This window comes from Ctenopharyngodon idella, chromosome 10, assembly GCF_019924925.1.
Source record: "Ctenopharyngodon idella isolate HZGC_01 chromosome 10, HZGC01, whole genome shotgun sequence".
Lineage (NCBI taxonomy): Eukaryota > Metazoa > Chordata > Actinopteri > Cypriniformes > Xenocyprididae > Ctenopharyngodon > Ctenopharyngodon idella.
The window spans coordinates 43,124,688-43,152,288 of NC_067229.1; the positions used below are offsets into that span (position 1 = coordinate 43,124,688).

The window sequence follows — 27,601 nt, forward strand, 5'->3', positions numbered from 1 at the left end:
GCCTATCTACGGCAAGCCCCAAAGGGAAAATTTACGTCAGAATTTATTCGGCAAATGCGTTTCCATCTCCCATTATTCGCATTAACTCTTTGTCGCACAAGTCAAAAACCACCTCAAGCGAGCATAAAAACTTTTTTTGCGAATTAAGTGAAATTGGGCGTTTCCATCACTCGTTTCTGATGCGATACTTCAAAATGTGCATAAAAACAGGGTGATGGAAACAGCTCTTGCGATTTTGTAGTGTCATTTACCTTTCATTGTTGCCATTACGTCCTGTGGCTTATGAGTCACGTGACATTAAGGCTTAACTGATTGGCTTATAACAACCTGGCTGCAGAACTTAATGAGCAGAATGGGCAGATTTCAGTTTAGCAGAAGATATATTAATTGGGATTTTTTTTTCTCCGAAAAGCCCCCAGATTTGAAGAGGTTTTTGGTTTAGCTTCTGATTAACATTAACATATAACCTGTGCAGCCTTGATGATGTCATGAAAGATTACAAATTTTTTTTGAGAAATAAATGCATTATAAATCATGTGCGATAAGACCAGGAACAGCTATTCATGTTGGCTGTAGATGACTTTTTAAATACAAACAAAAGAAAAAAAAATAGCATCACCAGATAAAGAAGTCACTTTAAGACACTCTAGGTTGCATTTCAGGGTTTCTTGACCTTGTTGACCCATCGAATTGATGTCAGATCAGTCTAGAGGTGTTTTGAATCGCTAAGGGGTGGTCAAAGGTTAAGAATTACTTTGCTGGATAAAGTGCCAAGTTCGATCCAAACTTTGATTGATGTTGATTTGATACACCCCTGAAAGCATTAAAATGTTTGATATAATTAGGTGTCTGATAGCTTGAGCTCTATACTTTCTGCATGTAAATGGTCTTATATTCCGTTATCTATTGATTAGACAATTGGGCATTTTGTTGCAGATAACAGCTGTATTTTTAGGTACTGTTGAAATGAATGGAAGTCAATTATGCTTGAGGTTAGATTTCATGTAGTGATGATGCAAAGGGACAATGTGAAGAATCAATATTCACTGAGGGGAAAAAAACAAGCGGATGAGTTGAATTGAAGCATCTGAATGAATGTAATATATTGTGAGTGAGTGATCAATTTGCAAAAAGTCAGTTTCGGTAACAGGACCTTGACGTTGTGAAAGAAAGCATTTGGGTAATTTGCAAATAAAACCTCAAACTAAAATCTCCTCTGTCGACACACACCCACATACCTCTTCATAAAAGCCCTCAGGAGGCAGTCGGATGTGTCTGTTTGGTGGAGATAAAAACTCGTTCACTGGATCCCATGAGCTGGAAAGTTGGCGCGACACAATCTGGCAGTCACTCTACTCCTATAACAAGCGCTGCCACTAACTGAGAACGGGAAAGAGACAGCAAAAGAGCTGCGGGAAGAGAGAATGAGAGATTCATTCATTAATAGAATATTCCACTTTAACTAAGAGTTGGATAGTTACACATACAGTACAGGGAACTTTTTTTTTCAACATTTCAGGTTCAATTTAGTAGAATTAATGAGGGAAAGTATATTTTAGATGTCTTGACCTTTTTGCAGTTTATTTAAATGGTCCTGCAGTGTGACATTTTCTGAAGTAAATATTCCATGAAGTCTTGACTTTATTGCGCTCTGAATGCTTATGTAACTTTTAGAACAATATAAGTGAAATGTGGGAAATTCTGTCAAAACTTGTGTTGTTCTCAAAAGAACTAAATTACATATATATATATATATATATACACATTTTTTTTTTTTTAATGGATACATGACATATTGGCTCTATTTTGGTTATTATAGTTATCTATTTTAATATCGGATATTTATTTATGCATGCTCATTTCCATTATTTTTCCATTTAAACTTACCTTTGCCATCATCTAACACTCACTTAAAGGTGCAATATGTAAGAATTTTGCAGTAAAATATCCAAAGACCAGTGTTATATATTTTGTTCACTTGAGTACTTACAATATCCCAAATGTTTGCAACTATTTGTAAACCGTGAGAAAATTGCAATTTTAATCAAGGCTCCGGGACGTGTGAGGAGTCGCCTGTCAATTGCGTCATACCCGCGTTACCCTCGGTTTCCGGTTTTATTTTGTAGAAACCATGGAAACATCAAAGACGCTTTAATATTTACGTTTTAATAGACAAGGGAACAACTGTTTTGATATATTTACAGACAGAAAACTAATTGTTGTTATATAGCTCAACACGTTTAGTCTTATTGTTTAAATCTAATTTTCCTGATTTTTTGCGAGTACCATGCTTTACCATGCCTCAGAGAAAAACACTATTTTGTGAAGTAGCTAACATAGCATAATCAGATGCAGCTTTATTTTTAGTAACAGTAATACAGCATTTTCTCCATCATACAATATGTTTTAAAATTAATTGCATGCCATTTATCAACACAAGCCATCCAGCATTTAATATGATATTCTAAAATCGATCTAGCTTACTGCAGTGTGTAACAGTGTCTCACAGCATCCACTGAGTGAACGCACAGAGTAACGTTATAACATCATTTTCAACACAGTCAAATGTATCTAATATGATAAACAGAGCTGCGTTACCTCATACTCATGACCGGAAAAGCGGAAGCAGCGCCGGCGACTGTGGCATAATAAAAGTTCCACTGCTCACGGCGTGTGTTGCGCAATCGTTCCAGCGGACTCGTTCAGCTCCTACAACTCTCGGTCCTGCTCTGCTTCATACTACAGTAATGTTAATAATCGCATTCATGAACATGATTTCTTCCTGAGTCCTATCCCAATTCTTTTCCACCAGCCGTTGAGGTGAAGACCACATGTCCCAAGATTCCGCGCTCAAACTTGGCGTCATCAAGCTACGCCTTTGTTTTGAATAGGCCTCTAGCGACCTCTAGCGGACAAAATGTTACATATTGCACCTTTAACGTTAATCTTAAATGTTATTTTTTAGCAAATCTCTAAATGAATACTCATTTATACTGTACATTACAATGATGTCATGCCACAAATCACTTGTAACATTTAAAAAGTGTTTTTAGTGTTTTATTTATTCATTTATTTAGACGAAATTGTATATAGTAAAAGAAGTAGTATAGAATTTTGAATAATCATCGGCTTATCGGTTTTGGTCAGAATTTAAATATCAGTGCATCCTCACTGTTTTTGGCAGGGAAAAAATACATGAAAAGGGGAAAAAATGTATTATATGAGCCCTAATATGAAGTAATGTATGTAAGTTCCTAATATTTATTAAAAAATTCAAGAATGTTGTTTGAAATATGGCATTTTTGATGAAGTATATCATGTCACACTGCAGGACGCTGCTATGAGTGATCACAAATGTTCATATTTATTCATTTATTTAGACAAAATAGTAAATAAAGTAGTATAGAATTTTATATCATAATTATTGGTTTATCGGTATCGGCCAGAATTTAAATATCGGTGCATCCTCACTGTTTTTGGTAGGAAAAAATTGCATGAAAAGGGTAAAAAAAAAATATATATATGACACCTAATATGAAGTAATATAAGTGAATACCTAATATTTATAACGAATTAGAATGTTTTGGAAATATGGAGTTTGGGATAGAGTATATCATGTCACACTGCAGGAATGATCTCATCTGCCTGATTGTGACTGATAACACTTCAAAAGCAACAGCAGATTTTACACTTTTGGCATCTAATGGACTGTTTATGCAGACATATGCTGTACATTTTCAGCCTGATAGATGAATAAATGCAATATCAGACTCTTTGGTCTGTATTTAGCTTTTTAGCTGATGATGAGGAGGATTAAATGAGTCTTTAAAACTCACCCTAACCCTCCATTTTCCTCTAAAACTTTGTAACATGTTAATGCATCTCTGTGTCTGCAGTGACAGGGAAATTCTCTGTTGTGCAGAGAGATTGTTTGCAGGTTAGACAGATTGTGCTCTGAGGAACAATCAATATCCTTTAAGCATCAGGAAGTAGGCAGAGGGTGTGGAAGTCCCTTGTGGGTAATCCACACGTAAAATACAAACACATACTTAACCAGCCTTTCCGCAATTAACAAATTGTGCGATTCATAAATGTTTTATGGCGTGAGCTTGTCTTTGAAGCGTTTTGATGTCTCTGGGATCTAAACAAACGTCAGTGATCAAATCAGCCATTTGTGAATTGTGCGGCTTTAATTATTGTACGCTGAAAGAAACACTAGATGAAACTTTGTGCTTTGAATATCAAATCCTAATCACAGCGAATGACATATACACACACTCTTTTCTTAAATCATAGCTGTATTTATGCCCAGGGCTTGGGCAAAAATGTGAGCATGATTCATTACCAATTATGATTTTATTGTAAAAATAAGAAGCAATATGTGCACGAGAAAGAGGGATGTTTTTTTTCTGCGGCTAGTTTTGCCGGTCTTTTGAGATTTTATGTATGCATTGTATTCTATTCAAACTGATGTGAGAGCTAAAGCCCGGGCAAAACTAATAAAAATAAATGCCTGGGCAAAACTAATAAAAAATTCAAACGGTGGAACTGCACGGCTCATAAATTTACTCATAAACTCCAGATACCGCGTCAGTTCATTTGTTTCCTTATTTGATTCATCTCTAGCACAGTCCATTTCATGGATTGCCGCACGTCTTCCTCTGAAAACCATGTTTCTTTCTGTCCACTGTGCAGTGATGCAGTTTGCACACAATGTGATTTAGCCAAATAGGATATGTTCCTGCATTAACAGCCTTTATTGATTCTGCAACAGCATTTTTTATCAACCAATCATAGGCCAGATCCTAACTCTAGCCTTAAACCCTTTAATCTGAGGGAAATTATGGGTTGATAAGAACATTGCTCAAGCTCTAATGATGCTTTCAGGTTGAGTTCGGAAATTGTAAGCAGCAAAAATAACCATTTCAACAGTAGTACAACAAAATAAAGAGCAAAGGATGCACAGTAAGTGTGTATTTGACGCTTTATTTTTGAATTTGATCATTCATTGTGCTGCTACGGAGAATGATGGATAGTGTACAAACCTGTCACTTCATAAAGCAGTTAAATGAGTAGGATTTCCTGTCATTAACAGTACACAAAATGTGCAGAAAGATAAATTGTACTGTCATAATTTACATTTATAGCTTGAACGTTGAGGGAATGTTGACAACCAGCAAGGATGTTGATCCAGGAACATGTCTTACTTGAGTAAATTACATACACTTAAAATTTAGCTATAGAATAACTTCCCTGGATAACTAAGTTGTTAGTTAATACAACATTTCAAGTTGACTTAACTTGAAATTTACATTTCAAGTTGACTAAACTTACTTTAATTTGAAGCAACATTTTTTTTTAAAATCATGTCATGTTTTAAAATAACTTGTTTTTGTTACATTTAGGTATGGCAGGGTATGGTGGCTGCCATACTTTGGCTGCCTGGTCAGGTCAATGCAATTGCAAAGTAATATATTTTTATTGCAGGATTAACGGAGTTATATTACTACGTGTAAAATGTTATTTGTAATTGTTTAATAAAAGAGAAAAATACATTATATTTGTGTCACATGAGCTAAACGGCATTGCCATTTACAACATGATTTTTCAGTGTTGAGTATTGTAGCCAATCATTGGCATTTCTGTTGAAAATAATGACCAATCAGAGGTGTTTAAGTTACCAAGATTCTGAGAATCCGCTCAGAATCTCTCAAAACGCTGAATGAGTTTATGTTTACGGCAAGTTTACTAAGTTCTATACATGCACAAATCCTCTCATTATAACAAACAAAGCGGATACACAATGTAGATAAAAGATCCATTGATTAAAATGGGACTTTTGGCACTCAATGAGTTTTCGCTGAACTGACTGACAGTGTCAGTGATTTATAAAGATAGTGCTCTTTACTCACATCTGTGTAATTTCATTCACAAGTTGAAAAAAAGTATAGTTTTTCATTAAACTTTATAACATTTCCTACAATTATATATTTCATCTTTAAAAACAAAAAAGTGACAAAAATAGATTTTTTTAAATGTTATAATAGTTATAAAAAGCTATATTATGGATTGGAAATGGCTAATGAGCCAATAAGTGCTCCTCTGCAGCCACTGGTTATAGTGGTAATTTAATGTCTTTTTAAATTTTAAAATAAAAGTTTTTGTTTTTCACCATGTGTTAGTTTTACAAGTTTTGAGCTTTGAAGTGCTGTAAAAATATTTTTTGCTGTGCTGTGATATTTGAGAATGGCTGCTGCAGCAGCAGCATGTATAGTGTCAGGAATTAAAGAAGATATGCTGGGCTGTCATGTCGAAGGGGGTAAGATTTCATGACATCATCAGAGTTCGCCATTCCTTGGCTTTTTAGTGAAATGGTTAAGTTCATCTAAACTCGGTCTTGTCAAAAATTTAACTTAAGTTCACTAATTGCAAATAGATTTGATTGTTTCTACTCAGTAATTTCATTTGATTGCCTTATTATCTAAATTATAATCATCGTATTGATTATACCATCATCATTTGACATGATACAGACAAGAGCTCCTTGATTTTTCTGTGTGCATTAAAAGATTGTTGGTGTGGAGCAAAATGGCTTTTATGAACATCATCAAAGGGAATGCTAACCAACCTAACCATGACTGAAACCAGCTATAGAGCACTGCAGATGATGTATTTTTGTAGGCCAAAACCGGAATACAAGTTGCATTTTAGCACTTCCAGTTCCATTGTCCTGAAGTCAATAAGCTTTTTGAATGTATTCTTGTGTTTTCTTTAGTGCTGTCAACGTTAACGCGTTAACACATGCGATTAATTTTTTTCCAGTTTAACACATTAAAAATATTAACGCAGCATCCATTTTTTTCTGTCATCCTTAGGCTAGCATTACAATATATGATCACGCTCTTATTCATGCAAATGCTTTTAAAGCATTTAAATGTACCAAAATAGAAAAAGAGAATGCGCTGTCTGTGAATGTCCTGTCACACACACGACGCACAGAAAGACACGCGCCAGAATCGAGTTCTCTGTCACACTTGAACGAACAATAACACTCATAATAATGCCAAAAATATCCGTTTTGTCGAGTATTCTCATAAGAGGAGCCTTGAATGAGTTAAATAGAGTCTTAAAACGAAAGTAAAGAGCTGTGAGAAAGTGGGACGTGTGTGAGATCTGTGTCATGTGCAGCAGCGGCAGCTCTTAAAGTGACAGCAACCACTAATGCTGTCTGTCATTGAAGTAATGAAAGAACAAAGGTAACAGAGAAAATTACTCACTGCTCTTGACTAAAGAACTTTTGTAGCTTTAATAATGATTATCTATATTTAATTTAGGCTATAAATCATGCAGTACAGACTGTTTGGTAACTTTATTCAATTTCTGTATTTTTGTTAGACAGGTAGGAAAGGCACAGGTAAATATGACATTTATTATGGGTTTATGTGAGGATTGTTCTAAGTTCACTTATATTAAAAGTTGTTATATTTTTGAAGCCTAATAAATGTAAAAAATTATATAGCTTTCAATTTCACTGTAATGTCGAATGGCTATAGTTCATGTTTAAAATTGGGGGAAAAAAATCTATTTCATTGAGAAATCAGTGATACTGATAATTCATAAAAAGATGCCATTAAACATGTATTTAAAATATACTGTCTTCATGTTGTTTCTTTATGTTGTTTTAATTTGGAGATTAACTGTGAAATTATTACATTATAAAATATATTAAAAACATATAAAAACTTAAGTGTTTTTAATTGCGATTAATCGCGATTAATCACAGAATAAAATTGATTAATCAAGTTAATTTTTTTAATCGATTGACAGCACTAGTTTTCTTTTTTTCTTTTTTTTTGTTGAATGCCTGAAATAAGGTCTGTGGTTAACACAAGCTCAAGATATTTTCACTTTGTGTTGCTAACAAGGGGCTAAATGGGACTAGGTTGTCGGGGATGATAAACGTCATCAGCTCAACAGGTAAACTCATCTATTCACTAGTCTGCTTTTACAGTCTTATTGTGTTGATAATTGCGCTCTTGCAGATGATTCTAAACTCAAAACTTTTAGGGACATTGTTTTTAAATAAAGAGTTGAATACTGAAAGAATTGGAAGCTTAATGGCAGTGATGTTGAAGTCATGCAACTGTAATGTAGTTCATATAGCCTTTTATTAGATTTTTACTTCTGCCGACTGTATTTAGGCTTCAAAATTCATAAAGGTTAGGTTTATTTTTTAAGATTACCATGATTAACAAAATGTGTAAGAATCATAAACTTTTGTTGGTTGCAGAGCTTATTTTCTGCAATAACCCAAAAGCCAATGGAAAAATCCTATTGGGTTTTTGTCGAATGAACCAGGGTGGTGCCAACTTACAAATATATGTCATCAATGCAGTGCTCCATTTGCACGTCCCTGTAATTTCCCATGCTTTAAATGAATTAAAGTGCAAGGGCTTATGGGTATTCCCCCTAGCCACAATGCTCAGTATCAGATAATATTATGAAGTTCATCGTTAAGCCTTAGCTTTATTAAAGATTTATCATTCCGTCTAATTAGCTTCAGTAAAAACATATGGATTCAAGAAGGGAGTCCAATCAGATCAAAGACAGAGTTGTGGTATTTCGTAATTGAACACTTAGAAACTTAACCTTGAATTTGTGAATTTTTTTTTGCCAGAGAGGTTGAAGGAAATGTGACATTTCAAGTAATGTTTAATTAGGACAACTTGATGCTTTTTTTTATTAATGATGACATTACTGTGTACCACGTGTCATTTAGCCTGGAGGGCCTGTTAGATTGTTTTTGGAGAGTTCAGTGTGATGATAGATGCTCATGTGCATGCTCTGAGGCAGTCTGTTTCATTACCGAATATCATCTCACCTGCACAATGGGGAATTTTACCCTCCTGGTCTGCATTGTCAAGCACTGACAGACCCCCTGTGGATTTGAAAAGAGAGACGTTAGAACATCAAACGCTGAGTTGAGCTCTCAGAGATCCACTGTAGAGAATGCAGTGACTTCTTCAAATACACTGTGGAGGTCTTTTAAAAGCTACATAAAAGAGTTGAGGTAAAAAAATCGAGGGCTGTTGATATTTGATGCTGCCAAGAAGTGAAAAACCAGAGACTGATCCAAGTTTGAACTTCTAATCCATTTGGAAGTGGTGCGCAGCACGGAGGCACTGGACTTTAGCTCCTCTGCATGGAGCCTGATGGTTGTTTTGCAATTAGACTTCATTTTCCTTACTGCTTTAGTTCGTGGAAGTGCTGATTGCACCTTGGACTACCCGTCAAGGCCAAGACTCTTGATCACCAGCCTTGAGTAAACCTTAGACATTTTAAAGATGTTTTAATGACCTGCCTTGTACCCATGGTGCTCACAATTGCACTATTAGCGCAGGAGTGAATGGGGGACTAATTTAAGTGTCACTCTGTGCTGAATCCACTTGAACATGAAGTCTTTGTGCTTCCTTCCACAAGCTCTGCAGATGCTTTTTGGAATCATATGCACGGCAAAAGGCGATGGAGTCTGAATGTGAATATCATCATATAAAGTCACATCAAAGTAATAATAAATATATTAAAATGAAGACAACACTCGGTTCTTTTTCTGTGGATATGAATGGGTTGAGAAGAGTGTGTGTGTCATTGAAAAGCTTTTCTATCCTAGAGACTTTGGTAATTATTGCCTTTGAGTGAGATGAACTGAGTGAAAAGATCAGGGCTAAATGGGTTTGGAAAAAACAACAAAAAATAGCACCTATAATTTTGTCTGAATAGTTGCAGGTATCCAAACTTGATGGAAAATTATAAATAAATAAACAAATATTTTCATTTTTTCCATTTTTTTTTTTTAATGTTTGCGATTTAAAAGTACACTTTAAAAGTTTATATATTTAAAGGCACAATATGTAATATTTTTGGGTTAAAATATCCAAAAACCACTAGAACAATGTTATATATTTTGTTGACTTGTGTACTTACATTATCCCAAATGTTTCCAAGAATATTTTAAAGGGGACCTATTACGCCCCTTTTACAAGATGTAATATAAGTCTCTGGTGTCCCCAGAATGTGTCTGTAAAGTTTTAGCTCAAAATACCCCACAGATTATTTATTATAGCTTGTCAAATTTGCCCCTATTTGGGTGTGAGCAAAAACATGCTGTGTTTGTGTGTGTCCCTTTAAATGCAAATGAGCTGCTGTTCCCGGCCCCCTTTCCAGAAGAGGGCGGAGCTTTAACAGCTCTCACTTTGGTTGCTAAACAACAACAAAGCTAGAGAATCTCACGCAGCCAAAATGAAGATTGGATTGTTAGTAACGGTGTTCAGCCTTACATTGTTCAAACCGGAGTCAGACACTGATGGAGAGACTCAGGGAACTTCAACTTTTAGAATGAAACTGGATGTTTCTGAACGGTTAATAAATACATTTATGTAGTTGCTGTGGAGTTGATTCAACTCATCGACTAGCATGTGCCGTCATGTTAATCTTTTGTACAAAACCTGTATTGACGCCCACTATACACAGAGTACCTGTTTGTCAAACAGAGCCATACACACCAGGCTAACATTTATGATTGCTATCAAATGCTGTGAATGGTCTAATAATTTTTTTCCCCCCAAAATATCCTTTTTAGCAATCGATCTTGCCAAGGTCAACTTGCAGGCTATCCAAGCTAATGAGACTCTAAATAGTGTTCTGTGCTCGTCTGTGCAGCCAACGACAGAACAGTTAGCATGCTTTGCTCTAACTTTTGCCGTGGCATTAGAACTGGTACACCATTGTGGCTTGCGAAAACAAAATGGCAGCGCCGTGGGTGGAAACATGCAGATTAAGGGGCGGTAATTATAAGAAGATCCCCTTCCTAAGGGGAGCGAAATCTGAGCGGCTTGTTTTTTCACATGCTTTCAGAGAAAAGCTTACCAAAACAAAGTTACTGGGTTGTCCTTTTTCACATTTTCTGAGTTGGTAGATGCACAGATTTTCATGATATGTCCCCTTTAATTCAGAGAAATAAGCAATTTTAACCAGGACATGGACCGTGTCCGTGCATTGCCTATCAATGACATCATACCCGTGTTACCCTCGATTTCTGGTTTTATTTTGTAGAAACCATGGAAACACTAAAGACGCTTTAATATATTATGCGTTTTAAATCTCGTTTTCTTGATTTACCGTGAGTACCATGTTTTACCATGACTAATATTGATCTAGTTTACTACAGTGTGCAACAAGTGTCTCATAGCAGCTGCCAAGCGAACGAACAGAGTTTCACTATAACTGGATTCAGCCTTGTGTTTCATTGACGTTTCCGTGGTTGAAACACTGATTGAGCGATTACATGTGACATGATACATTTCGGTATACTGTACTGTATCTTTCAACATACCTGTTGGTGTTCATTCATGTTTATTTCGTGTTGTAACTAGTAAGGTGGAAGAGACGATCGGTTCATGTACACTCCACGCTGCCAGCTGAAAAGACGTCAATGGTCTCGCTCTAGTCTATGGGAAATTAGCCCATTTTCGATTCTTGTGAGGTTTATTGTGCTTGCCTCAAAAAAAAAAAAAAAACTTTTTGTAAGGGCAAAAAGGGCATGTGCTCTGCACAGGCTGAGCCCTACCTGTGCACGTGCCTGACAATAACAACTTTCAGCACACAAGTGTATCTAATATGATAAAACAGCGCTGCTTTACCCCACATACTCATGACTGGAAGAAGCGAAAACGCTCATCTGTGGCATAATAAAAGTTCCACTTCTCTCGAGCCGTGTCGTGTCGCGCTTGCAATCGCTCCAGTGGCCTCGTTCCACTTCAACAGCTTTCAGCCACACCCTGCTTCATACTACAGTAATGTTAATAAATCTTTAATACATTAGCTCATCCATGAATATGATTTCTGCCTGAGTCCCGTCGGATTCTTTTCCACTGACTGTAGATGTGAAGACAACACCTTCCATGATTCCGCCATGATTCATCAAGCTATGCCTTTGTTTTGAATAAGCGACCTCTAGCGGCATAAAATTACATATTGTTCCTTTAAGTTGCTTGTCAATTTATACTGAAACCTACTTGCGTAAATGTAGCAGCTATTTCTTTACCATGATTAATTTATTCCATGATTGAATGTGTCCATAGCATGAGGTTACTGAGTAGTAACAAAAAATAAATAAATAAATAAAATAAATAAATAAATAAGTAGCATTCAGCTGGTCATGTGACCTCAACATGACAGATTTTATTTGGCTACTGATATGAATACATTTTTCAAAAGTATTATTCCTTTCTTGGTAACGCTTTACAATAAGGTTGCATTTGTTAGATCATGTTAACTAATGTAGTTAACTAATTTTAACATTGAAAATGCATGAAATGCATTAGCTAACATGAAATAACTATAAGCACCCCATATATTTTTGACAGCATTTATTTATCTTAATATTATGTTAATTTTAGTTAATACAATTGTTTATTATTTGTTCATATTAGTTCACAATGCATTAACTAACGTTAACAGACCACTTTTGATTTTAAAAATTGAATTTAAAAATTGTAAAATTAAATTTAACAAATACTGTAGCTAATTTAAACTAACACTGAACAATACTTCTAATGTAGTGAAACTAAACTTTATTGTAAAGTGTTAACATTTTAACAAAGGAAAAATTACTGAGTGCATCTTTTTCTTTTTCTTAATATAAACTCTAGCAAATACATTTTAGAGAAGACACTTTATTGATCCCAGAGGAAATGTATTAGAAGTGTTCATGGATTTCCATTATCACACTTGACTTCAGTTGTAATCAGGATTTTGGGTTGCTATTGCTTCACAAAACAACTCTATCTTAAACTTAAAAGATGTACACTCTGATAATTATTTCATTATTATATTAATGTCAAAACCCAGTGCAAAAACTGATCTCCTAATATTGTATTTCAGAGTATTTCAGTCTGTTTTTATGATTTAATTATTACTTATAAAATGATTTCTCCAGGTTGAGTGTCAAGGTGAAACGTGAATAGACAGTTTGCTCAAGGTGCAAAAATCTATTCATTCGACGTAATTAAATTTGCTGTCACAAGATGAGGCGACTCATGGCTTCATCATTGGATCTGAATGAAAGGTGAATGTCAGCATCACAGAGAACTTTCATGGAGAAGCTTAATTTCTTATAGCATCTTCTTTGCTGCATATGTGAGTAGTACCACCTCGTAGTCCAGAACTTCTTTCGCCCACTGACAGATACAAAATGTCACGTTGCAAAAAGCAACGGAATGACAACAGTTATTTTTTTCATATCACGTCAAAATAAAGACAAAAGCTGTCGTCATTCTGCCGCAGTTCCCATGGACCTGTCAGCACCCTTGCTTCTCTGTGAACGCAGCACCAATCATCTGTTTCGACTCTACAACTGAAATATTACTGCTGGCCTACCAACGCTTTAAACATCCGCTGATATTTTATTTATCTCTAGCAGACAGGATCCAAATGGCGAGAGATTTGCCCATCCTGAGAGATATATTGAGGAAGACACCTGTCAACAGCCTTATCTCTCAGAATAAAATATTTCACTGAAATTTTGATCATAAACCTTTAAAACTACTCTTTCAAATCGGATCTGAATTTGGCAGGTGTTTTATATGCAGTACAGCTGGTTCTCCAGGGGTGATTTGAGCCATAACCACTGGCACAAAAACATGCATGAAAAAGAGGAGGGGGGAAAAACACAATGAAACAGGACAGAAAGCTCCAGATTTATATAACACATAAACACAGACACATTTATTTAAGATGCCGTGTCAAAGTGAAAATGGTCAACAGTAACATTCATTTGTCTTAGAATGCAATAACTTGTCTTGTGTTAATGGAAATTGTGACTTTTTTTCTCATAATTGCAACTTTATATCTCGCAATGTGACTTTATATCTCGTAAAGTTGGCATGAAATGGAAGTTGCGATAGTCTTTTCTTCCCTATTGTGACTTATATCTGAGTAAAAGAGAGAAAAAATGTAGAGCGGGACTTGATTTTGTCCATTGTTATTGATTTGATTGTTGGATGGTTGTGGTTTGCTGAGGTTTGCTTTGGTCTCTGCAAGAAGGAGGGGAAGTTATTTTTATTAAAGATTACTGATGATGTGCATAGATAAATCGTTTATAATAAATACTGCAATATTCCATAAAAATCAAGAACTGTCAATTTTAATTGCGGCTTTAATTATCTTAGTTGCAACATTATTTCCCGTAATTGGGACTTTTACTCATAGTTGCGACTTTATATCTCACAATTCACCCTTCGCAAAAACCCATCCCCCTTAGGTACTGTTGCTTTGTCTGACAAGCCATGCACTCTCACACTACACATCATGTTCTGACAGAGAGAAAAATACATATAGGAGTGAAGAGGACACTGACAACGTGCCGACAGACAAGACAGAGCAGGTTACTTTTGGTATGAAATAGAGTCTCAGCTCTCAAATTTTGTCATTTAAAAAAAAAAAGAAATTCAAACAATAAATATTGTTTTGTGGATCTTTAATGTATCGTGACAGATCGCTGTAGCACCTCAGTTCAAGCGAGACGTGAACCGATCATCTCTTCCTACTAATAAACATGAATTAACATTAGAAGGTATATGTTGTTTCAACCACAGAAAGACATTAATACACACCATTTTTTAAAGTTCAAGTCCACCAAGGTTCATTTATTAACTCTCCTGTGTTTGTTTGTCGGACAAAATGGCGGATTCAGCGTCATGATCGCCTGTCAATCAAACTCCCAGCGAAGGGTGAATTGCAAGTTAAAATCTTACAGTGTGTCTATTTCTTATTTTAAACTTTCTCACAGTTTTCTGTCTTTTTTTTTCTCTTAGGTGGAAACACGCTTCTATACAAATAGGTTCCATTGGTAATTTATAATCAATTTTATCAATAGCAGTTTTAGTAAAACAAATAAGGTCTGTGGTAAACGTTACCTGAATATACGTTCACGTTTTGTTCTAAAACAAAGGTATATGACTCACAGTTATACATCAGATATGATTTTTGAAACAACTGTGTTTTGTAACATAACTGTTGCGTTAAAAACATTAAGTTCCTAAATAGAGATTTGTCATGCATGTAAACACATTTGTTTGTGGTAATTGTTCTTGTGTTGCAACTTAAGTTTTAAAGTGTTGAGGTACAGTCAGGAGGCATGAATAAATGGGTTTTAATCATATTATTCATGTTTTATTAATAGTATAAAACATGTTAAATTGACAGACCTAGTAATATTCTACGCTAAATATCACACAAAAGGATGCTGTTCATGAGGATTATAGAGATGTGAATCACAATTCTCTCTGTGTGGTGTATCCGGCCACACGTATTCCATTGGGATCTAAATGAACCATAAAACCAGCTGATTATCATTCACAAGCACTTGGCACTGCAACCTCCCAAAACCTCTGCTTACATAAATTATGCTGTCGTTGTTTTACAGAGGTAAGCCTACGAGCTGTTTACATAATTGAATTCGTATGCAAACACGACTAACTGGAAAATATGAACTTCTTTGGCATTTTAAGTACTTTGACCTGAAAATATCAACTTTTTTTCGGTGGCTTTTCTCTTCATGTAATCTTCCCTGAAGACCCGACTGAGACCTAAGTAAGTTGTTCATCGATTGCGAGGACTTCAGGACCCATAAAGACTATGGAGATTAAAATTTTTCCGACTGATGAACATTTGTTTGATATTGTTCCATGCGTACACTGTGGCAATTCAAATACATATTTATGAATATCGACATGATAAATAAATGAAATGCAGAAAATGAGACGAGTAAAGTACATGAGCCAATGGAGGATAAAACTATATTCATAATCTGTTAAATTATTCAATATAATGTCAGTCCACATCATTCTGAAATAGTTATACACAATCCCTATCTGTCACCTTCTGTGGAAAGGTCTATTTTCTGGAGGAATATGGCGGGTTTGGATGCTAATTTAGACCAGTTTTGGCCACAGTATAACTAAAACTAAAGCTACGAATAACTTGGGTTTCTTTAAGCTTTTATAAGCACTTTTAATGTTTTATGCATAATTTTTAGGCATAATGTCACGTTCAAGTGATGCATTTCCAATGTCAGATGGCACAGTAAAAACATTTATAGTCTTCTGCCAAGCAACCTAAACATGAGTCAAAGGTGTTTAATGATTTTTAGAAACACTTGCTGAAGCCTCATATTTCACATTCGGTATCTTGTTTCTTTTAGACAGAAATTGATATAGTGTATATACAAAAGCCCAGTTTCCCTGACTGCAATGAAACATTTTCTTTCTGCATATTTGAAAATTCTTCACTTGACACAGAAGGCCAAAGTTTAAAAGAAATTCTGCAGCTGAAATGAGTATGTCTGATTAGTTTCTATTCATAGAGTCGCTTGATAATTGAGACTAAGAGTGACTGATGTCTAAAAATACAAATGAAAAGCTAAAGTTAAGGTTCAGGCAGTTGTTAGGTCTTCTGTTGTGATGTTGAAAGGATGTCATATTAAATCATAAGATTTTTAAAAGCAGAAACTGTTTATTCACCCTTCTGAGATGAAATTGGAAACAACATACCCAAAGTGGTAAGCAATTCAAAATAAAAGTTATTAAAGTCAACATGAAATAGAACCTGACCCTGTTTAATTTCCTAATACACATTCCTGGTCTCATCGGTATGATTCATCACACATTTTTTTCAGAAGGCTAAAAATGTTTGTCTTTATAATCTTTCTCAAAAATGCAATGTAACTTGTTCCGTCTCTGAAACAACTTTCCTCTAGGTTTACGTCACCAATCCTTCGTATTTTTTAACCCTTACTTCCAACCAAGTGTGCTGCACAAGTCCTGAAAAGTGAAACCAAAACGTTTCTATTGCCCCCAGGTAGCAGGTCCCAGTATAGGTCATAAACCCCGCCCTCTCCATGTAATCTTATGGGACGTGAGACAAACTAAACAATCAAATTACACTTCAAATAAGTGAATACATTTTTTCCAAAGATGGTTTCTGTCATTTTAGGTAGTTTTTATTACACTGATATAAGTTTAAGTGTTCATTTTTATATTTTTTAATAAGTTTGGTTTTAGTTAGTTATTTGATGCTATAAAAATGTGACGTCATGATTGACAACTGAGATTGACAGCTTCTCTGAGCAAAGTAGTCACTGAAGCACCAACAGACGTTTTTCGGAAGGACATTGGAGCTTTAACTTTAATTTCTACATTCCCATAGCTGTTTATTTCACACTGACATAATGAGTTGTTCTGCAGTAAACTGTACTAACCGATTCTGCAGGAGTGTGGGCGGGGCCTTGATATCGCACCTCCACTTCTTGCTCACTACTGCACAGACTCAGGTCCCTAATCAGCGCAAGATGTCAGCACCATATTGCGCCACATGTTGGCGGCTTCACTTTTCTACAATGGAAGAGAGTGAAGGTGCGTCATCCATCTTTTTTTACAGTCTTCCAACCAAATGTCTCCATTCACTGTAAGACCGAATATGTTGGCAAAACAGTTGCAACAATCAGTTGCCTCAAAATTTTTAAGTTAAGAAATTCAAAGTTGAAGTAAGCAATACTGGCAGATTTTTATTTTGTACTTGAAATGTTTGAGTATACTAATTCACACATTTAACTTAAAAATTTCATCTAACCTCAATGTGAACATTTTTATTAGTGTAAGCTTAGCTAGCTATAACAAGCTAATTCAGAAAATGCTAACTTGCTTACATGTTAACAATAGCATGGTATAGAACTTGCTTAATGAGTGCAGAAATATAAAGCATTTAACATACTTGCTCTCAAACCAAGCTGCATGCACCACTTGTCACCATGATAACCTCTCCAAAAACCCACATAACAGAAACTCTTCTAAATTAGCATAACAAAACATTAATCACTACTAAATCTCCCACATAACATTAATCTTGCACAAAAAAAAACAATTATATAACACTTAATTTTAGCATTTACTCTCCCTTAAAACTTAAGTTCAACTTAAGTTCTTTTAAATGAAAAGAAATAAGTTCATAAAACTCAAAACAATTTACTTAAAATATATCAGTCCTGTGAACTTAAAAGAAAAAGAAAGTGCTAAATACTCATAAAAGTTAATTTGACTGAACTAATTTGTCTAATTTAAGTTTGTCGTACTAAAACCAATTAATTATTTTGAGCGTTGGGGTTTACAGTGTTCCATTCTATAACGCCACTTTTCACTATCCCTATGGAAAAAAATCATATCCCACCCTACTTTTTCTCTTAATATCTTGTTTCATGCGGAAATATGTAAAATTGTGAACATCATTTCATTTTGCATTTAACTGCAGTTGTAAATGTTGGTGATGCATTTTAAGTACTGTTGATGATGAATAGTGATAAAGCTGTGAAAACATATTTATATATTATGCATTTTTGGAACTTACAATACTAAATAAGAATAGACTATGAATAAGAAAGTCTGTGATGTTGTCTATTTACTAGTTCACTATGTTGTGATAATGAGTTCAGAAATTCATTAGCTTGTAAGCCTACATAATGTTGTGAAAATTATGACATATTCACTAAGGATAAAACAATAACAAACGTAGTATGTCATGATGACATGGTTATTAAACTGAGATTTAGACACAGTCAGAGATGAACATGTAGTCACATACAGTCTGTCACAACAGACGTCTAATGCACCACAGTTTCCACAGAATGACAGCAAGTAAATGAAGCAGGAAAAGAGATGAGTTTGTGTCTGATGGGAACTCATTCATTCAAAGTAAAGTCAGATTGAGGCGACCTTTGGCACGAATTATATCTTGAACATGAGTTTGGTTTTGGTGTGTCACTAAGACCCATATTTGAAAGTATACTTATCAAATTGCTTCAAAATGATCTCAGTGTAGTTTTTATAGGTGCATAGAATACAGTTAGGGATAATGTTGGCATTAGGGAAGGACCTGCCTATATATTATGCTATTTAAGTCGTGGCTCGACTCAAATATGCAGCATGTTAATTTAATAAAACCGCTTAAGAGAAGCAAATAGCTTAATCTAGGCTGTTAATTGAGCTTCAGATGACCATTAGCCCAGTCCAGAGGTCTTTAATTAACAGCAGTGTGGAAATGGGTTAGGATGTATGTTTGTGAAAAGAACGAACTGAGGAAGGGAGTTAAAACAAGTGAAAGCAATGCTTTTATCATCAATCGTCCCATAGGACAGAGTCAGAGTTTTAGAAACCCAAAGTTAAGAAACCCATAAAAAAAGATCTATAGAAAGAAAAGTAGCACAAGCACAACTATAATGAGTTGACGTAGAACTGCGAGAAGATGTGAGCTTTCTGCAGCGGTTTCTGCTAGTTTTGCTGATATGTCCTGACAGGAGGTAGGTAGCACAACCTACATTCTGTCAGTCAGCCGCTTTGATTTCAAAAAGGAAAGACGAATGTTTGTGGGAAATACAAAATGCCTCTGGGCAATGTATTGTATTTGTATACAATCGATAGCTAACACGTGTTCTGTCATTTTGTTCAGTAAGAGAATTTGCAGCTGACATCATAAAACCTGAAATGTAGTAAGAAAAAAGTTTTTTTGCTTTATTGAACTCTGACAGCAATTTAAATTGTCAAGACTTGTATAGAAGCTCTTTAGTTTGTCTAAGGAGCTTCTATATTTGTCTTGACAATTTAAATTGTTGACAAAAAGTTTTCAGATTACCACAATTGGGTTACTTTTAACTAGTTTTTCTTCACTAAGGGTTTTATTCTTCACAAACCAGTAAGAATACAAGTGGGACAGATTAGTGCTTTAGATATGTTTGGTTACTAGTTAGGTTATTTTTAGCCCAACTTTTTTTCAGTTCTTTGTTTTACAATACTTCGTTTTTATTGAAGCCGAGTGAAAATGACCCTAAGTTGGGAATGTGCTTTATATCTGTATGTGTATTTCTGAAAATTTTCTTCTATTCTATGAATTTATAACAGCTAAGGGGTGTTGTTAGGCACGAAGCACAGCGGAGTACCTAAAACCCCATTAGCTGTTATAAATTTACTGTAAACCGCGGCTTCACAGGGCTTATTGCTTTTATAATAATATAAATGCAACTTTCATGAAGTAAAATCATTAAAAGGCTTCCTTCCGCTGGAAAAAATAGGCCCTGACCGTGAACAGCAACAGAAGTTACATTTATTACGCCATTAGATGGCGACAAAGATTGTCTTTATGAGCGAGTCACTCCACTCCAGTTTTATATTGAAACTTGTTGTGAACACAGAACAAGATGCAAATGACAAATGCTTTGACTAGCGCTGTCAGTGTCAGCAGGGCACAGGAAAACCCATTAACTTAAATGTTAAAGGTGCAATATGTAAGAATTTTGCAGTAAAATATCCAAAAACCACTAGGCCAGTGTTATATATTTTGTTCACTTGAGTACTAACAATATCCCAAATGTTTGCAACTATTTGTAAACCGTGAGAAAATTGCAATTTTAACCAAGGCTCTGGGACGTGTGAGGAGTCGCCTGTCAATTGCGTCATACCCGCGTTACCCTCGGTTTCCGGTTTTATTTTGTAGAAACCATGGAAACACCAAAGACCCTTTAATATTTACATGTTTTAATAGGCAAGAGAACAACTGTTTTGATATATTTATAGACAGAAAACTAATTATTGTTATATAACTCAACACGTTTAGTCTTATTGTTTAAATCTAATTTTCTTGATTTTTTTTTGCGAGTAGGCAGGCTTTACCATGCCTCAGAGAAAAACACTATTTTGTAAAGTAGCTAACATAGCATAATCAGATGCAGCTTTATTTTTTAGTAATACAGCATTTTCTCCATCATACAATACGTTTTAAAATTAATTGCATGCCATTTATCAACACAAGCCATCCAGCATTTAATATGATATTCTAAAATCGATCTAGCTTACTGCAGTGTGTAACAAGTGTCTCATGGCAGCCACCGAGCGAACGCACAGAGTAACGTTATAACATTTTCAAAACACTCAAATGTATATATGATAAACGGAGCTGTGTTACCTCATACTCATGACCGGAAAAGCGGAAGCAGCGCCGGCGATTGTGGCATAATAAATGTTCCGCTGCTCGCGGCGTGTGTTGCGCAATCGCTCCAGCGGCCTCGTTCAGCTCCCACAACACTCGGTCCTGCTCTGCTTCATACTACGGTAACGTTAATAATCGCATCCATGAACATGATTTCTTCCCGAGTCCTATCCCAATTCTTTTCCACCGGCCGTTGAAGTGAAGACTACATGTCCCAAGATTCCGCGCTCAAACTTGGCGTCATCAAGCTACGTCTTTGTTTTGAATAGGCCTCTAGCGACCTCTAGCGGACAGGAAATATTACATGTTGTACCTTTAAAAAGACAGAATGCAGCGGACATTCAAGCGGATTTTTTTATTAAGAACATAGGACTGACCTGAAGAAAAATGCTCAATTTGAATGCAGGTAATACACTCGGTCACTCGATATCTCTCTCACAATACTCTTCTACATAATGCAGTAAGCTTTAATGAACTAAATCAATAGAGAACAATCGTATGTTTACGTCGCTAAGACAGACGCAGCAACATATAGGCTACACATTCAGTGGCGCAACGATACTTATGTAATGCGGTCAGCTGTATGTTTTCGGGAATTTTACAACGACTTCGAACGCAGCTCATCATAATCAAGGGCTTTATGTTTTCATTGGCCAGGCGTTCTTGTGTTGTTGTTCTATGCGTGCTTTCTTGTCTTCTTTTTTACTTGCTTTTGGGAAACGCAGCCCAGAACAAAAGTGGAAGATGGGCTGAGTGGAAAAGTAAATCCACTGTCTGACAGTAGGTGGGGGCGGGGCTTATGGAACAGCAGAAATAGAGCGGTTTCCTTGGTAACGGCTGTACACAAAGGAGCGATGCACTAAATTACATGCAGGTAAGATTAAAAGAAAATGCAGTCAAAACTTTTCTGAAGACAGTCATTCCTTTAAATAAATCCAGCAAAAATCTTTTATTCTAGATTAGAAAGTCACCGCATTCCTAAGCATCCTGGACAGATTAGTGCTTATGTTTGGTTACTAGTTAGGTTATTTTTAGCCCAACTTTTTTTCAGTTCTTTGTTATGCAGTAACGGTAGTTAGATTTTATCCGAGTGAAAACGACCCTAATTTGAGAAATGTGCTTTATAAACGTTTGTGTATTTCTGAACACGTTCTTCTATTTATTTCTTTGCATGACTCTTTCTAAATATAAGACATGGTTTGATCTGCCACAATGACTTGGTAAGAAAGATCTTCTGACACTAACAAAAGGTAATTAAAATCTGAATGTTTCGTATATAAATACATCATATAAACTGTATTAACATGTTCTACATTTCAAAATCACTGCATTTCTAAATATGTTCTGCTCTTCTGTTCCTTTTTTGCATTACTCTTCCTGTCTACATGCCATGGTTTAAGCCAGAGCCATCACAATGGTAAACGGCAAGAAACATTATGTGACAGCAATAAAAGGCAAGTCAAATCTACAGTAAATGTTTTGTATATGAATACATCAAAAACTGTATTAACTTGTGTTAAAGTGCAGCATGAATCTTTTTTCTAGAAAATCACTGCATTTCTAAACATGTTCTTCTATTTATTTCTTTGCATGACTCTTTCCAACTTAATGCTATGGTTTGATCTGCCACAATGACATGGCAAGAAACATCATGTGACAGCGATAAAAGGCAAGTCTAATCTGAATATTTTTTTAGATGAATACATCACAAAAACTGTATTGTTTTAAATTGCAAAAAATCTCTATTTCTGAACATGTTCTTCTCTGTTTTTTCTTTGCTTGACTTTTTCCAACTACATGCCATAATTCGAGCCATCACAATGGTAAGCAGCAGAAGCTTGAGTTGCAATTATTGGTAATTGATTCATACTTGAACATTCTGCTACTTTTATGATGTCATAAACTTGAACAGTAGTCACTGTGTATCTTGTGTTTAACTAGAACAAACGAGATCTGTCTATACATTAAAATAAATATCTATAAAATTACAAGAATACAACAACAATTATTGACGTGTTCAAATTAATTTCACCAAAAAAACAATTTTTTTTCTGAAAAGAATCTCTAAATCATGTTCTTTGTTTTTTTCTTTGTATGATTCTGTCCAACTACATGCCACGGTTTGAGCCGTCACAATGGTAAATGTGGTAAGAAACAAATCTGAATGTTTTATATATATATATATATATATATAAAAACATCAAAAACTGTAATAACTTGTGTTAAAGTGCAGCATGAATCTTTTTGAACATGTTCAATTCACTTATTTGAATAGCGCTTTTCACAATACATATCGTTTCAAAGCAGATTTACAGAAAATCTGTGTGTCTACATTACAATTGAGTAATAATTTGTCATCAGAGATAACTGTGTCCAAGTAATCTCCATATGTCAGAAATGCACAGTTCTAAGATAATACAAATCATGCCATTAGCTACATCATGTATTCACTTAGGCAGAAACAATGATCTCATTACAGCAATTATTAATAGCTGTGATCATGATTACAATAGTCTACATGTTCTTCTATTTATTTCTTTGCATGACTTTTTCCATTTGCATGGTTTGATCTGCCACAATGATGTGATAAGAAAGATCATGTGACAGCAATAAAAAGTCAGTCTAATCTGAATGTTTTATACATGAATACATCATAAAATTGTATTATCTTGTTTTAAAGTGCAAAATCACTGTAAAATTTTGAACGTGTTCTTGCACGTTTCTTGTTTTGCATTACTCTTTCTGTCTACATGCCATGGTTTGAGCCGTCACACTGGAAAACGTGTAAGAAAGATCAGGTGACAACAAAAAAGGCAAGTACAATCTGAATGTTATGTATATGAATAATATCCAAAATACTGGAATAACTTGTGTTAAAATACAAAATCACAGTATTTCTGAACTTATTCTCTTTTCCTTTCTTTGCATTGCTCTTTCTCTCTACAAGCCATGGTTTGAGCCATCACAACGGTAAATATGGTAAGAAGATCACGTGACAGCAGTAAAGGCAAGTCTAATCTGAATGTTTTACATTAAATTCTTGTATTAACTTGTGTAAAAGTGCAGCATGAATCTTTTATTCTGGAAAATCATTGCATTTCTGAACTGTTGTTCTCTTTTTCTGTCTTTGCAAGACTCTTTCTGTCATGTCATGATTTGATCTGCCACAATGGTAAATGTGGTAAGAAAGATCATGTGACAGCAATAAAAGGCGAGTACAATCTGAATGTTTTGTATATGAATTAGTGCTGTCAAATCGATTAATCTCAATTAATCGCATCTACACATATTTATACATACACACACACACACACACACACACATATATATATATATATATATATATATATATAGGCTGTATGGGTGTATATGTATATTTGCACACACATATATAATATATAAACTTAATAGATGCGATTAATCGTGATTAATCGATTTGACAGCACTAATACATCAAAAATACTGTAACAACTTGTTTTAAACACATTATCAATTTCTATTATTTAAATCAGTTAAATGATTGTTAGGCTGCATAAATTAGGTCAACCGGAACTGGGAACATTTCCTCTAATACCCGATGTATACTTGTTACATCATAAGAAGAATGCCGTTTAAACTAATATTAGTTTGTCTGTTTCATCCTTATCCCGAGGTTACCGTAGTCATGGTGGACCTGCACCTAGACATGACCACAACGCAGCCCTGAATGTCACCAGAGACCTACTAAATAGACAATCTCCTGTGAAGACCTAGTCGACATGACAGCACAGATCCTCAGCAAAGACCACAAGAACCAGACAGGCCATCCGCACAGACCTATGACCAGCTTCGTTTCCATACTGGCAAGGTGAATCCGATCTTCAAGCAAAAGGAACTGGATGAATATTTGAATGCTACCGATCCCGGTCTGAATTATGACTTGTGATGCAGCCTGAATCATAATCATACTGTGTTCGTTCATTGGCCAGAGGAGAACTGGCCCCCCAGCTGAGCCTGGTTTATCCCAAGTTTTTTCTCCATTCTGTCACCTGATGGAGTTTGGGTTCCTTGCCACTGTTGCCTCTGGTTTGCTTAGTTGGGGACACTTAATATTCAACAATATTATTGATTTGACTGCACTGACACTATGAGAACTGTGTACACTATGTAAATAAAGGTGACTTGACTTGACTTTGCATGCATTTTATTCTGGACAATCACTGTATTTCTGAACATTTCTGAACAAAAATACTGTATTAACTTGTTAAAATGCAAAGGTTACGTCAAAAGTACTGTCATGACTTGTTAAAATACAAAATGACTGAATTTCTGAACTTGTTCTTCTCCTTTCCTTTGTATTAATTTTTCTGTATACACGCCATGGCATGAGCTGCCACAATGGTAAATATGGTAAGAAAGATCATGTGACAACATTATTATTCTTGTTTTAAAGTGTATCATGAATAATTTTATTATGGAAAAACATTTTATTTCTGAACATGCTCACTTTTTTTCTCCTTCCATCTACATGCCACGATTTAAGCCGTCACAATGGTAAACGTGATAAGACATCATGTAGGCTAACAGCAATAAAAGGCAAGTACAATCTGAACTGAATGAGTTGTAGCCTATATAAATACATCAAAAACCTGTATTAAGTGCAGCAAAGTGCAGCATGGATCTTTTATTTTGGAAAAATCACTGTATTTTGGGGGTAGTTAAAGTTATTTTTCACCCAACTCTTATTTTGGATTTAGATTTTCCCTCCTTTTTTACAACTCAGCAGGTCTCACGAGGACAATTTCAAATCATAACGGTCGTAACGGCCAGACACTGCAAGATGAAGGTGAATGTTTGGGTAACTAGTCTGTTTTTTTTTTTTATTTTTTTTTTTTAACGCAATTATTTTGCACTTATTATGTTTTAATATCTAGTCCCTAAACATTCCACAGCACTGGTAAGACATTGAAACCCCCAAAACGAAAATATTCACCTCAGAATATCTACCTCAGAACATGCTTCAGTTTGGCGAGCCGTTTTAACGACGTTGTTCACAAACCGTCCAGCTCTCTTTCCTAAACTGAGAACAGTGATAATTGAATTCGTTAGTTCATACTGTGTGCTTCTTACTTGTGTCAGACTCTTCGAGAGGAGCTGGGAGGAGGAGACGGGGGAAGGAGGAGCGAAGCCGTTCAGCGCTCTCTTCTCTACGGCTGTCTCATCCGCCACTGAGTGATGGAGAGAGTGAGAGAGTATGGAGCTAACTGTGAGTGAGCCGGACACTGATGCTCTCTGAGCGGCAGAGTGAGAGAACGCACATCGGGTTCGAGACACAGCACACGAGAACAGCGTCTATAGGCTGCATTTAACACTAAATTAAGTCAAATCAAGAAGAAATAGCGTAGAAAGGGAGCAGGAAAGATCCTCCACAAAGAGTAGACCTACCTTTTGGAAGAAATCAGCGCTCCTAACTTTGAAGGACCGCAGTGAGCGCGCACCATCGCCTCAGTAACCATCACATTACTGAAGAGATCCTCACCGACTCCAGCGATGCGCTCCGGGATGCTGCTGCTGCTGCTGGTCTCCGGGCTGCTCGGGTTAGGTATGTGAATGGAGTTTTTACAAATAATCTACGCATAATATTCACCTGCCAGCTACTTTATGTGCAGCGAAAAGTGCGCTGCCCACACAATAACTGGGGTTCGTTTATTGTAAATGATCTTCTAATTATTTGTAATGTTAACTGTCTTGTACATTTCGGACGATACGGTATTTGTTTGTGGTGGTTCGCCGTTCCCGTCCCTTATTTTACGTTTGTGCTGTACAGGTTTGCATCGGTTGTGTTACAAACATGGAAATCACATACTCTTTGTTCTTATCGGTGTAGTCATCACTTTGCAACTTCTCTTTATATTCCATGTGTAGCGATCATTATAACTTGCTTTAAAAATGAATATGTGATCAGTACCCCTGCCTTAAATTAGGCTACCATTGTGCGAAGTTTTGTCTGTGGGGGTCTGACCTCCCTAATTAAGAGTTGCACCCTTCCAAAGGAAGTCAGAATAATAAGTCGGGGTCTTCAAAGAACGTAAACTTACTGCATATGAATAGATAGGTACGTTTAAAATGTCGATATTTGTTCGCGAACAAAAATCGCGTTTGGCTGAGCAATAGAATTGACTGCCGGAGCGTTTTTCACTGACAAAAATAATAGTAATGTAATTATTATCACAAGAACTTTCCTTTAAAACTTAATTGTTTAATTTTTGCACAAAAAACAGCCTACTGCAATAAAAATGTGTGCTGAAATTCATATTTTGACCCCTGCCCTTCGCACACTGCACATTATTAAGTTGTCAAATATTTTGCACCTAAAAATACAAGAGAATGTGTATGTGTAAAAGTTTGAGTGGTTTTGTTATGGCTAGGATGCATTGTTAAATATTTGTCCATCTTCCTTAGTGATTTAAACTTTTGGGGTAGATTTAACAGCGGAGATCACACTCATTTTCATTTAAAGTGCGGTGACTTC

At 35.6% G+C, this 27,601-nt stretch overlaps 1 protein-coding gene and 2 long non-coding RNA genes across 4 annotated transcripts in view; 2 read left to right on the plus strand and 1 right to left on the minus strand.

Annotated features, from left to right (window-relative positions):
* Positions 1–1,244: 1,244 nt before the first annotated feature.
* LOC127521460 (uncharacterized) lies at positions 1,245–26,657 on the minus strand. Its single transcript, XR_007932361.1, has 3 exons — positions 26,515–26,657; positions 8,882–8,938; positions 1,245–1,409 (listed from the first exon to the last, which is right to left on the minus strand). It is a non-coding gene; the product is annotated as an uncharacterized LOC127521460 (long non-coding RNA).
* LOC127521459 (uncharacterized) lies at positions 22,281–23,900 on the plus strand. The gene is made up of 3 exons (XR_007932360.1): positions 22,281–22,340; positions 22,491–23,237; positions 23,682–23,900. It is a non-coding gene; the product is annotated as an uncharacterized LOC127521459 (long non-coding RNA).
* kirrel3a (kirre like nephrin family adhesion molecule 3a) overlaps positions 26,457–27,601 on the plus strand; it is a 169,239-nt gene continuing 168,094 nt past the window's right edge. For both annotated transcript variants that reach the window (XM_051910726.1, XM_051910728.1), the window contains exon 1: positions 26,457–26,671. In XM_051910726.1, the coding sequence (XP_051766686.1) occupies positions 26,620–26,671 (52 nt within the window). In that variant the 5' untranslated portion in view covers positions 26,457–26,619. The remainder of the gene's footprint in view (positions 26,672–27,601) is intronic.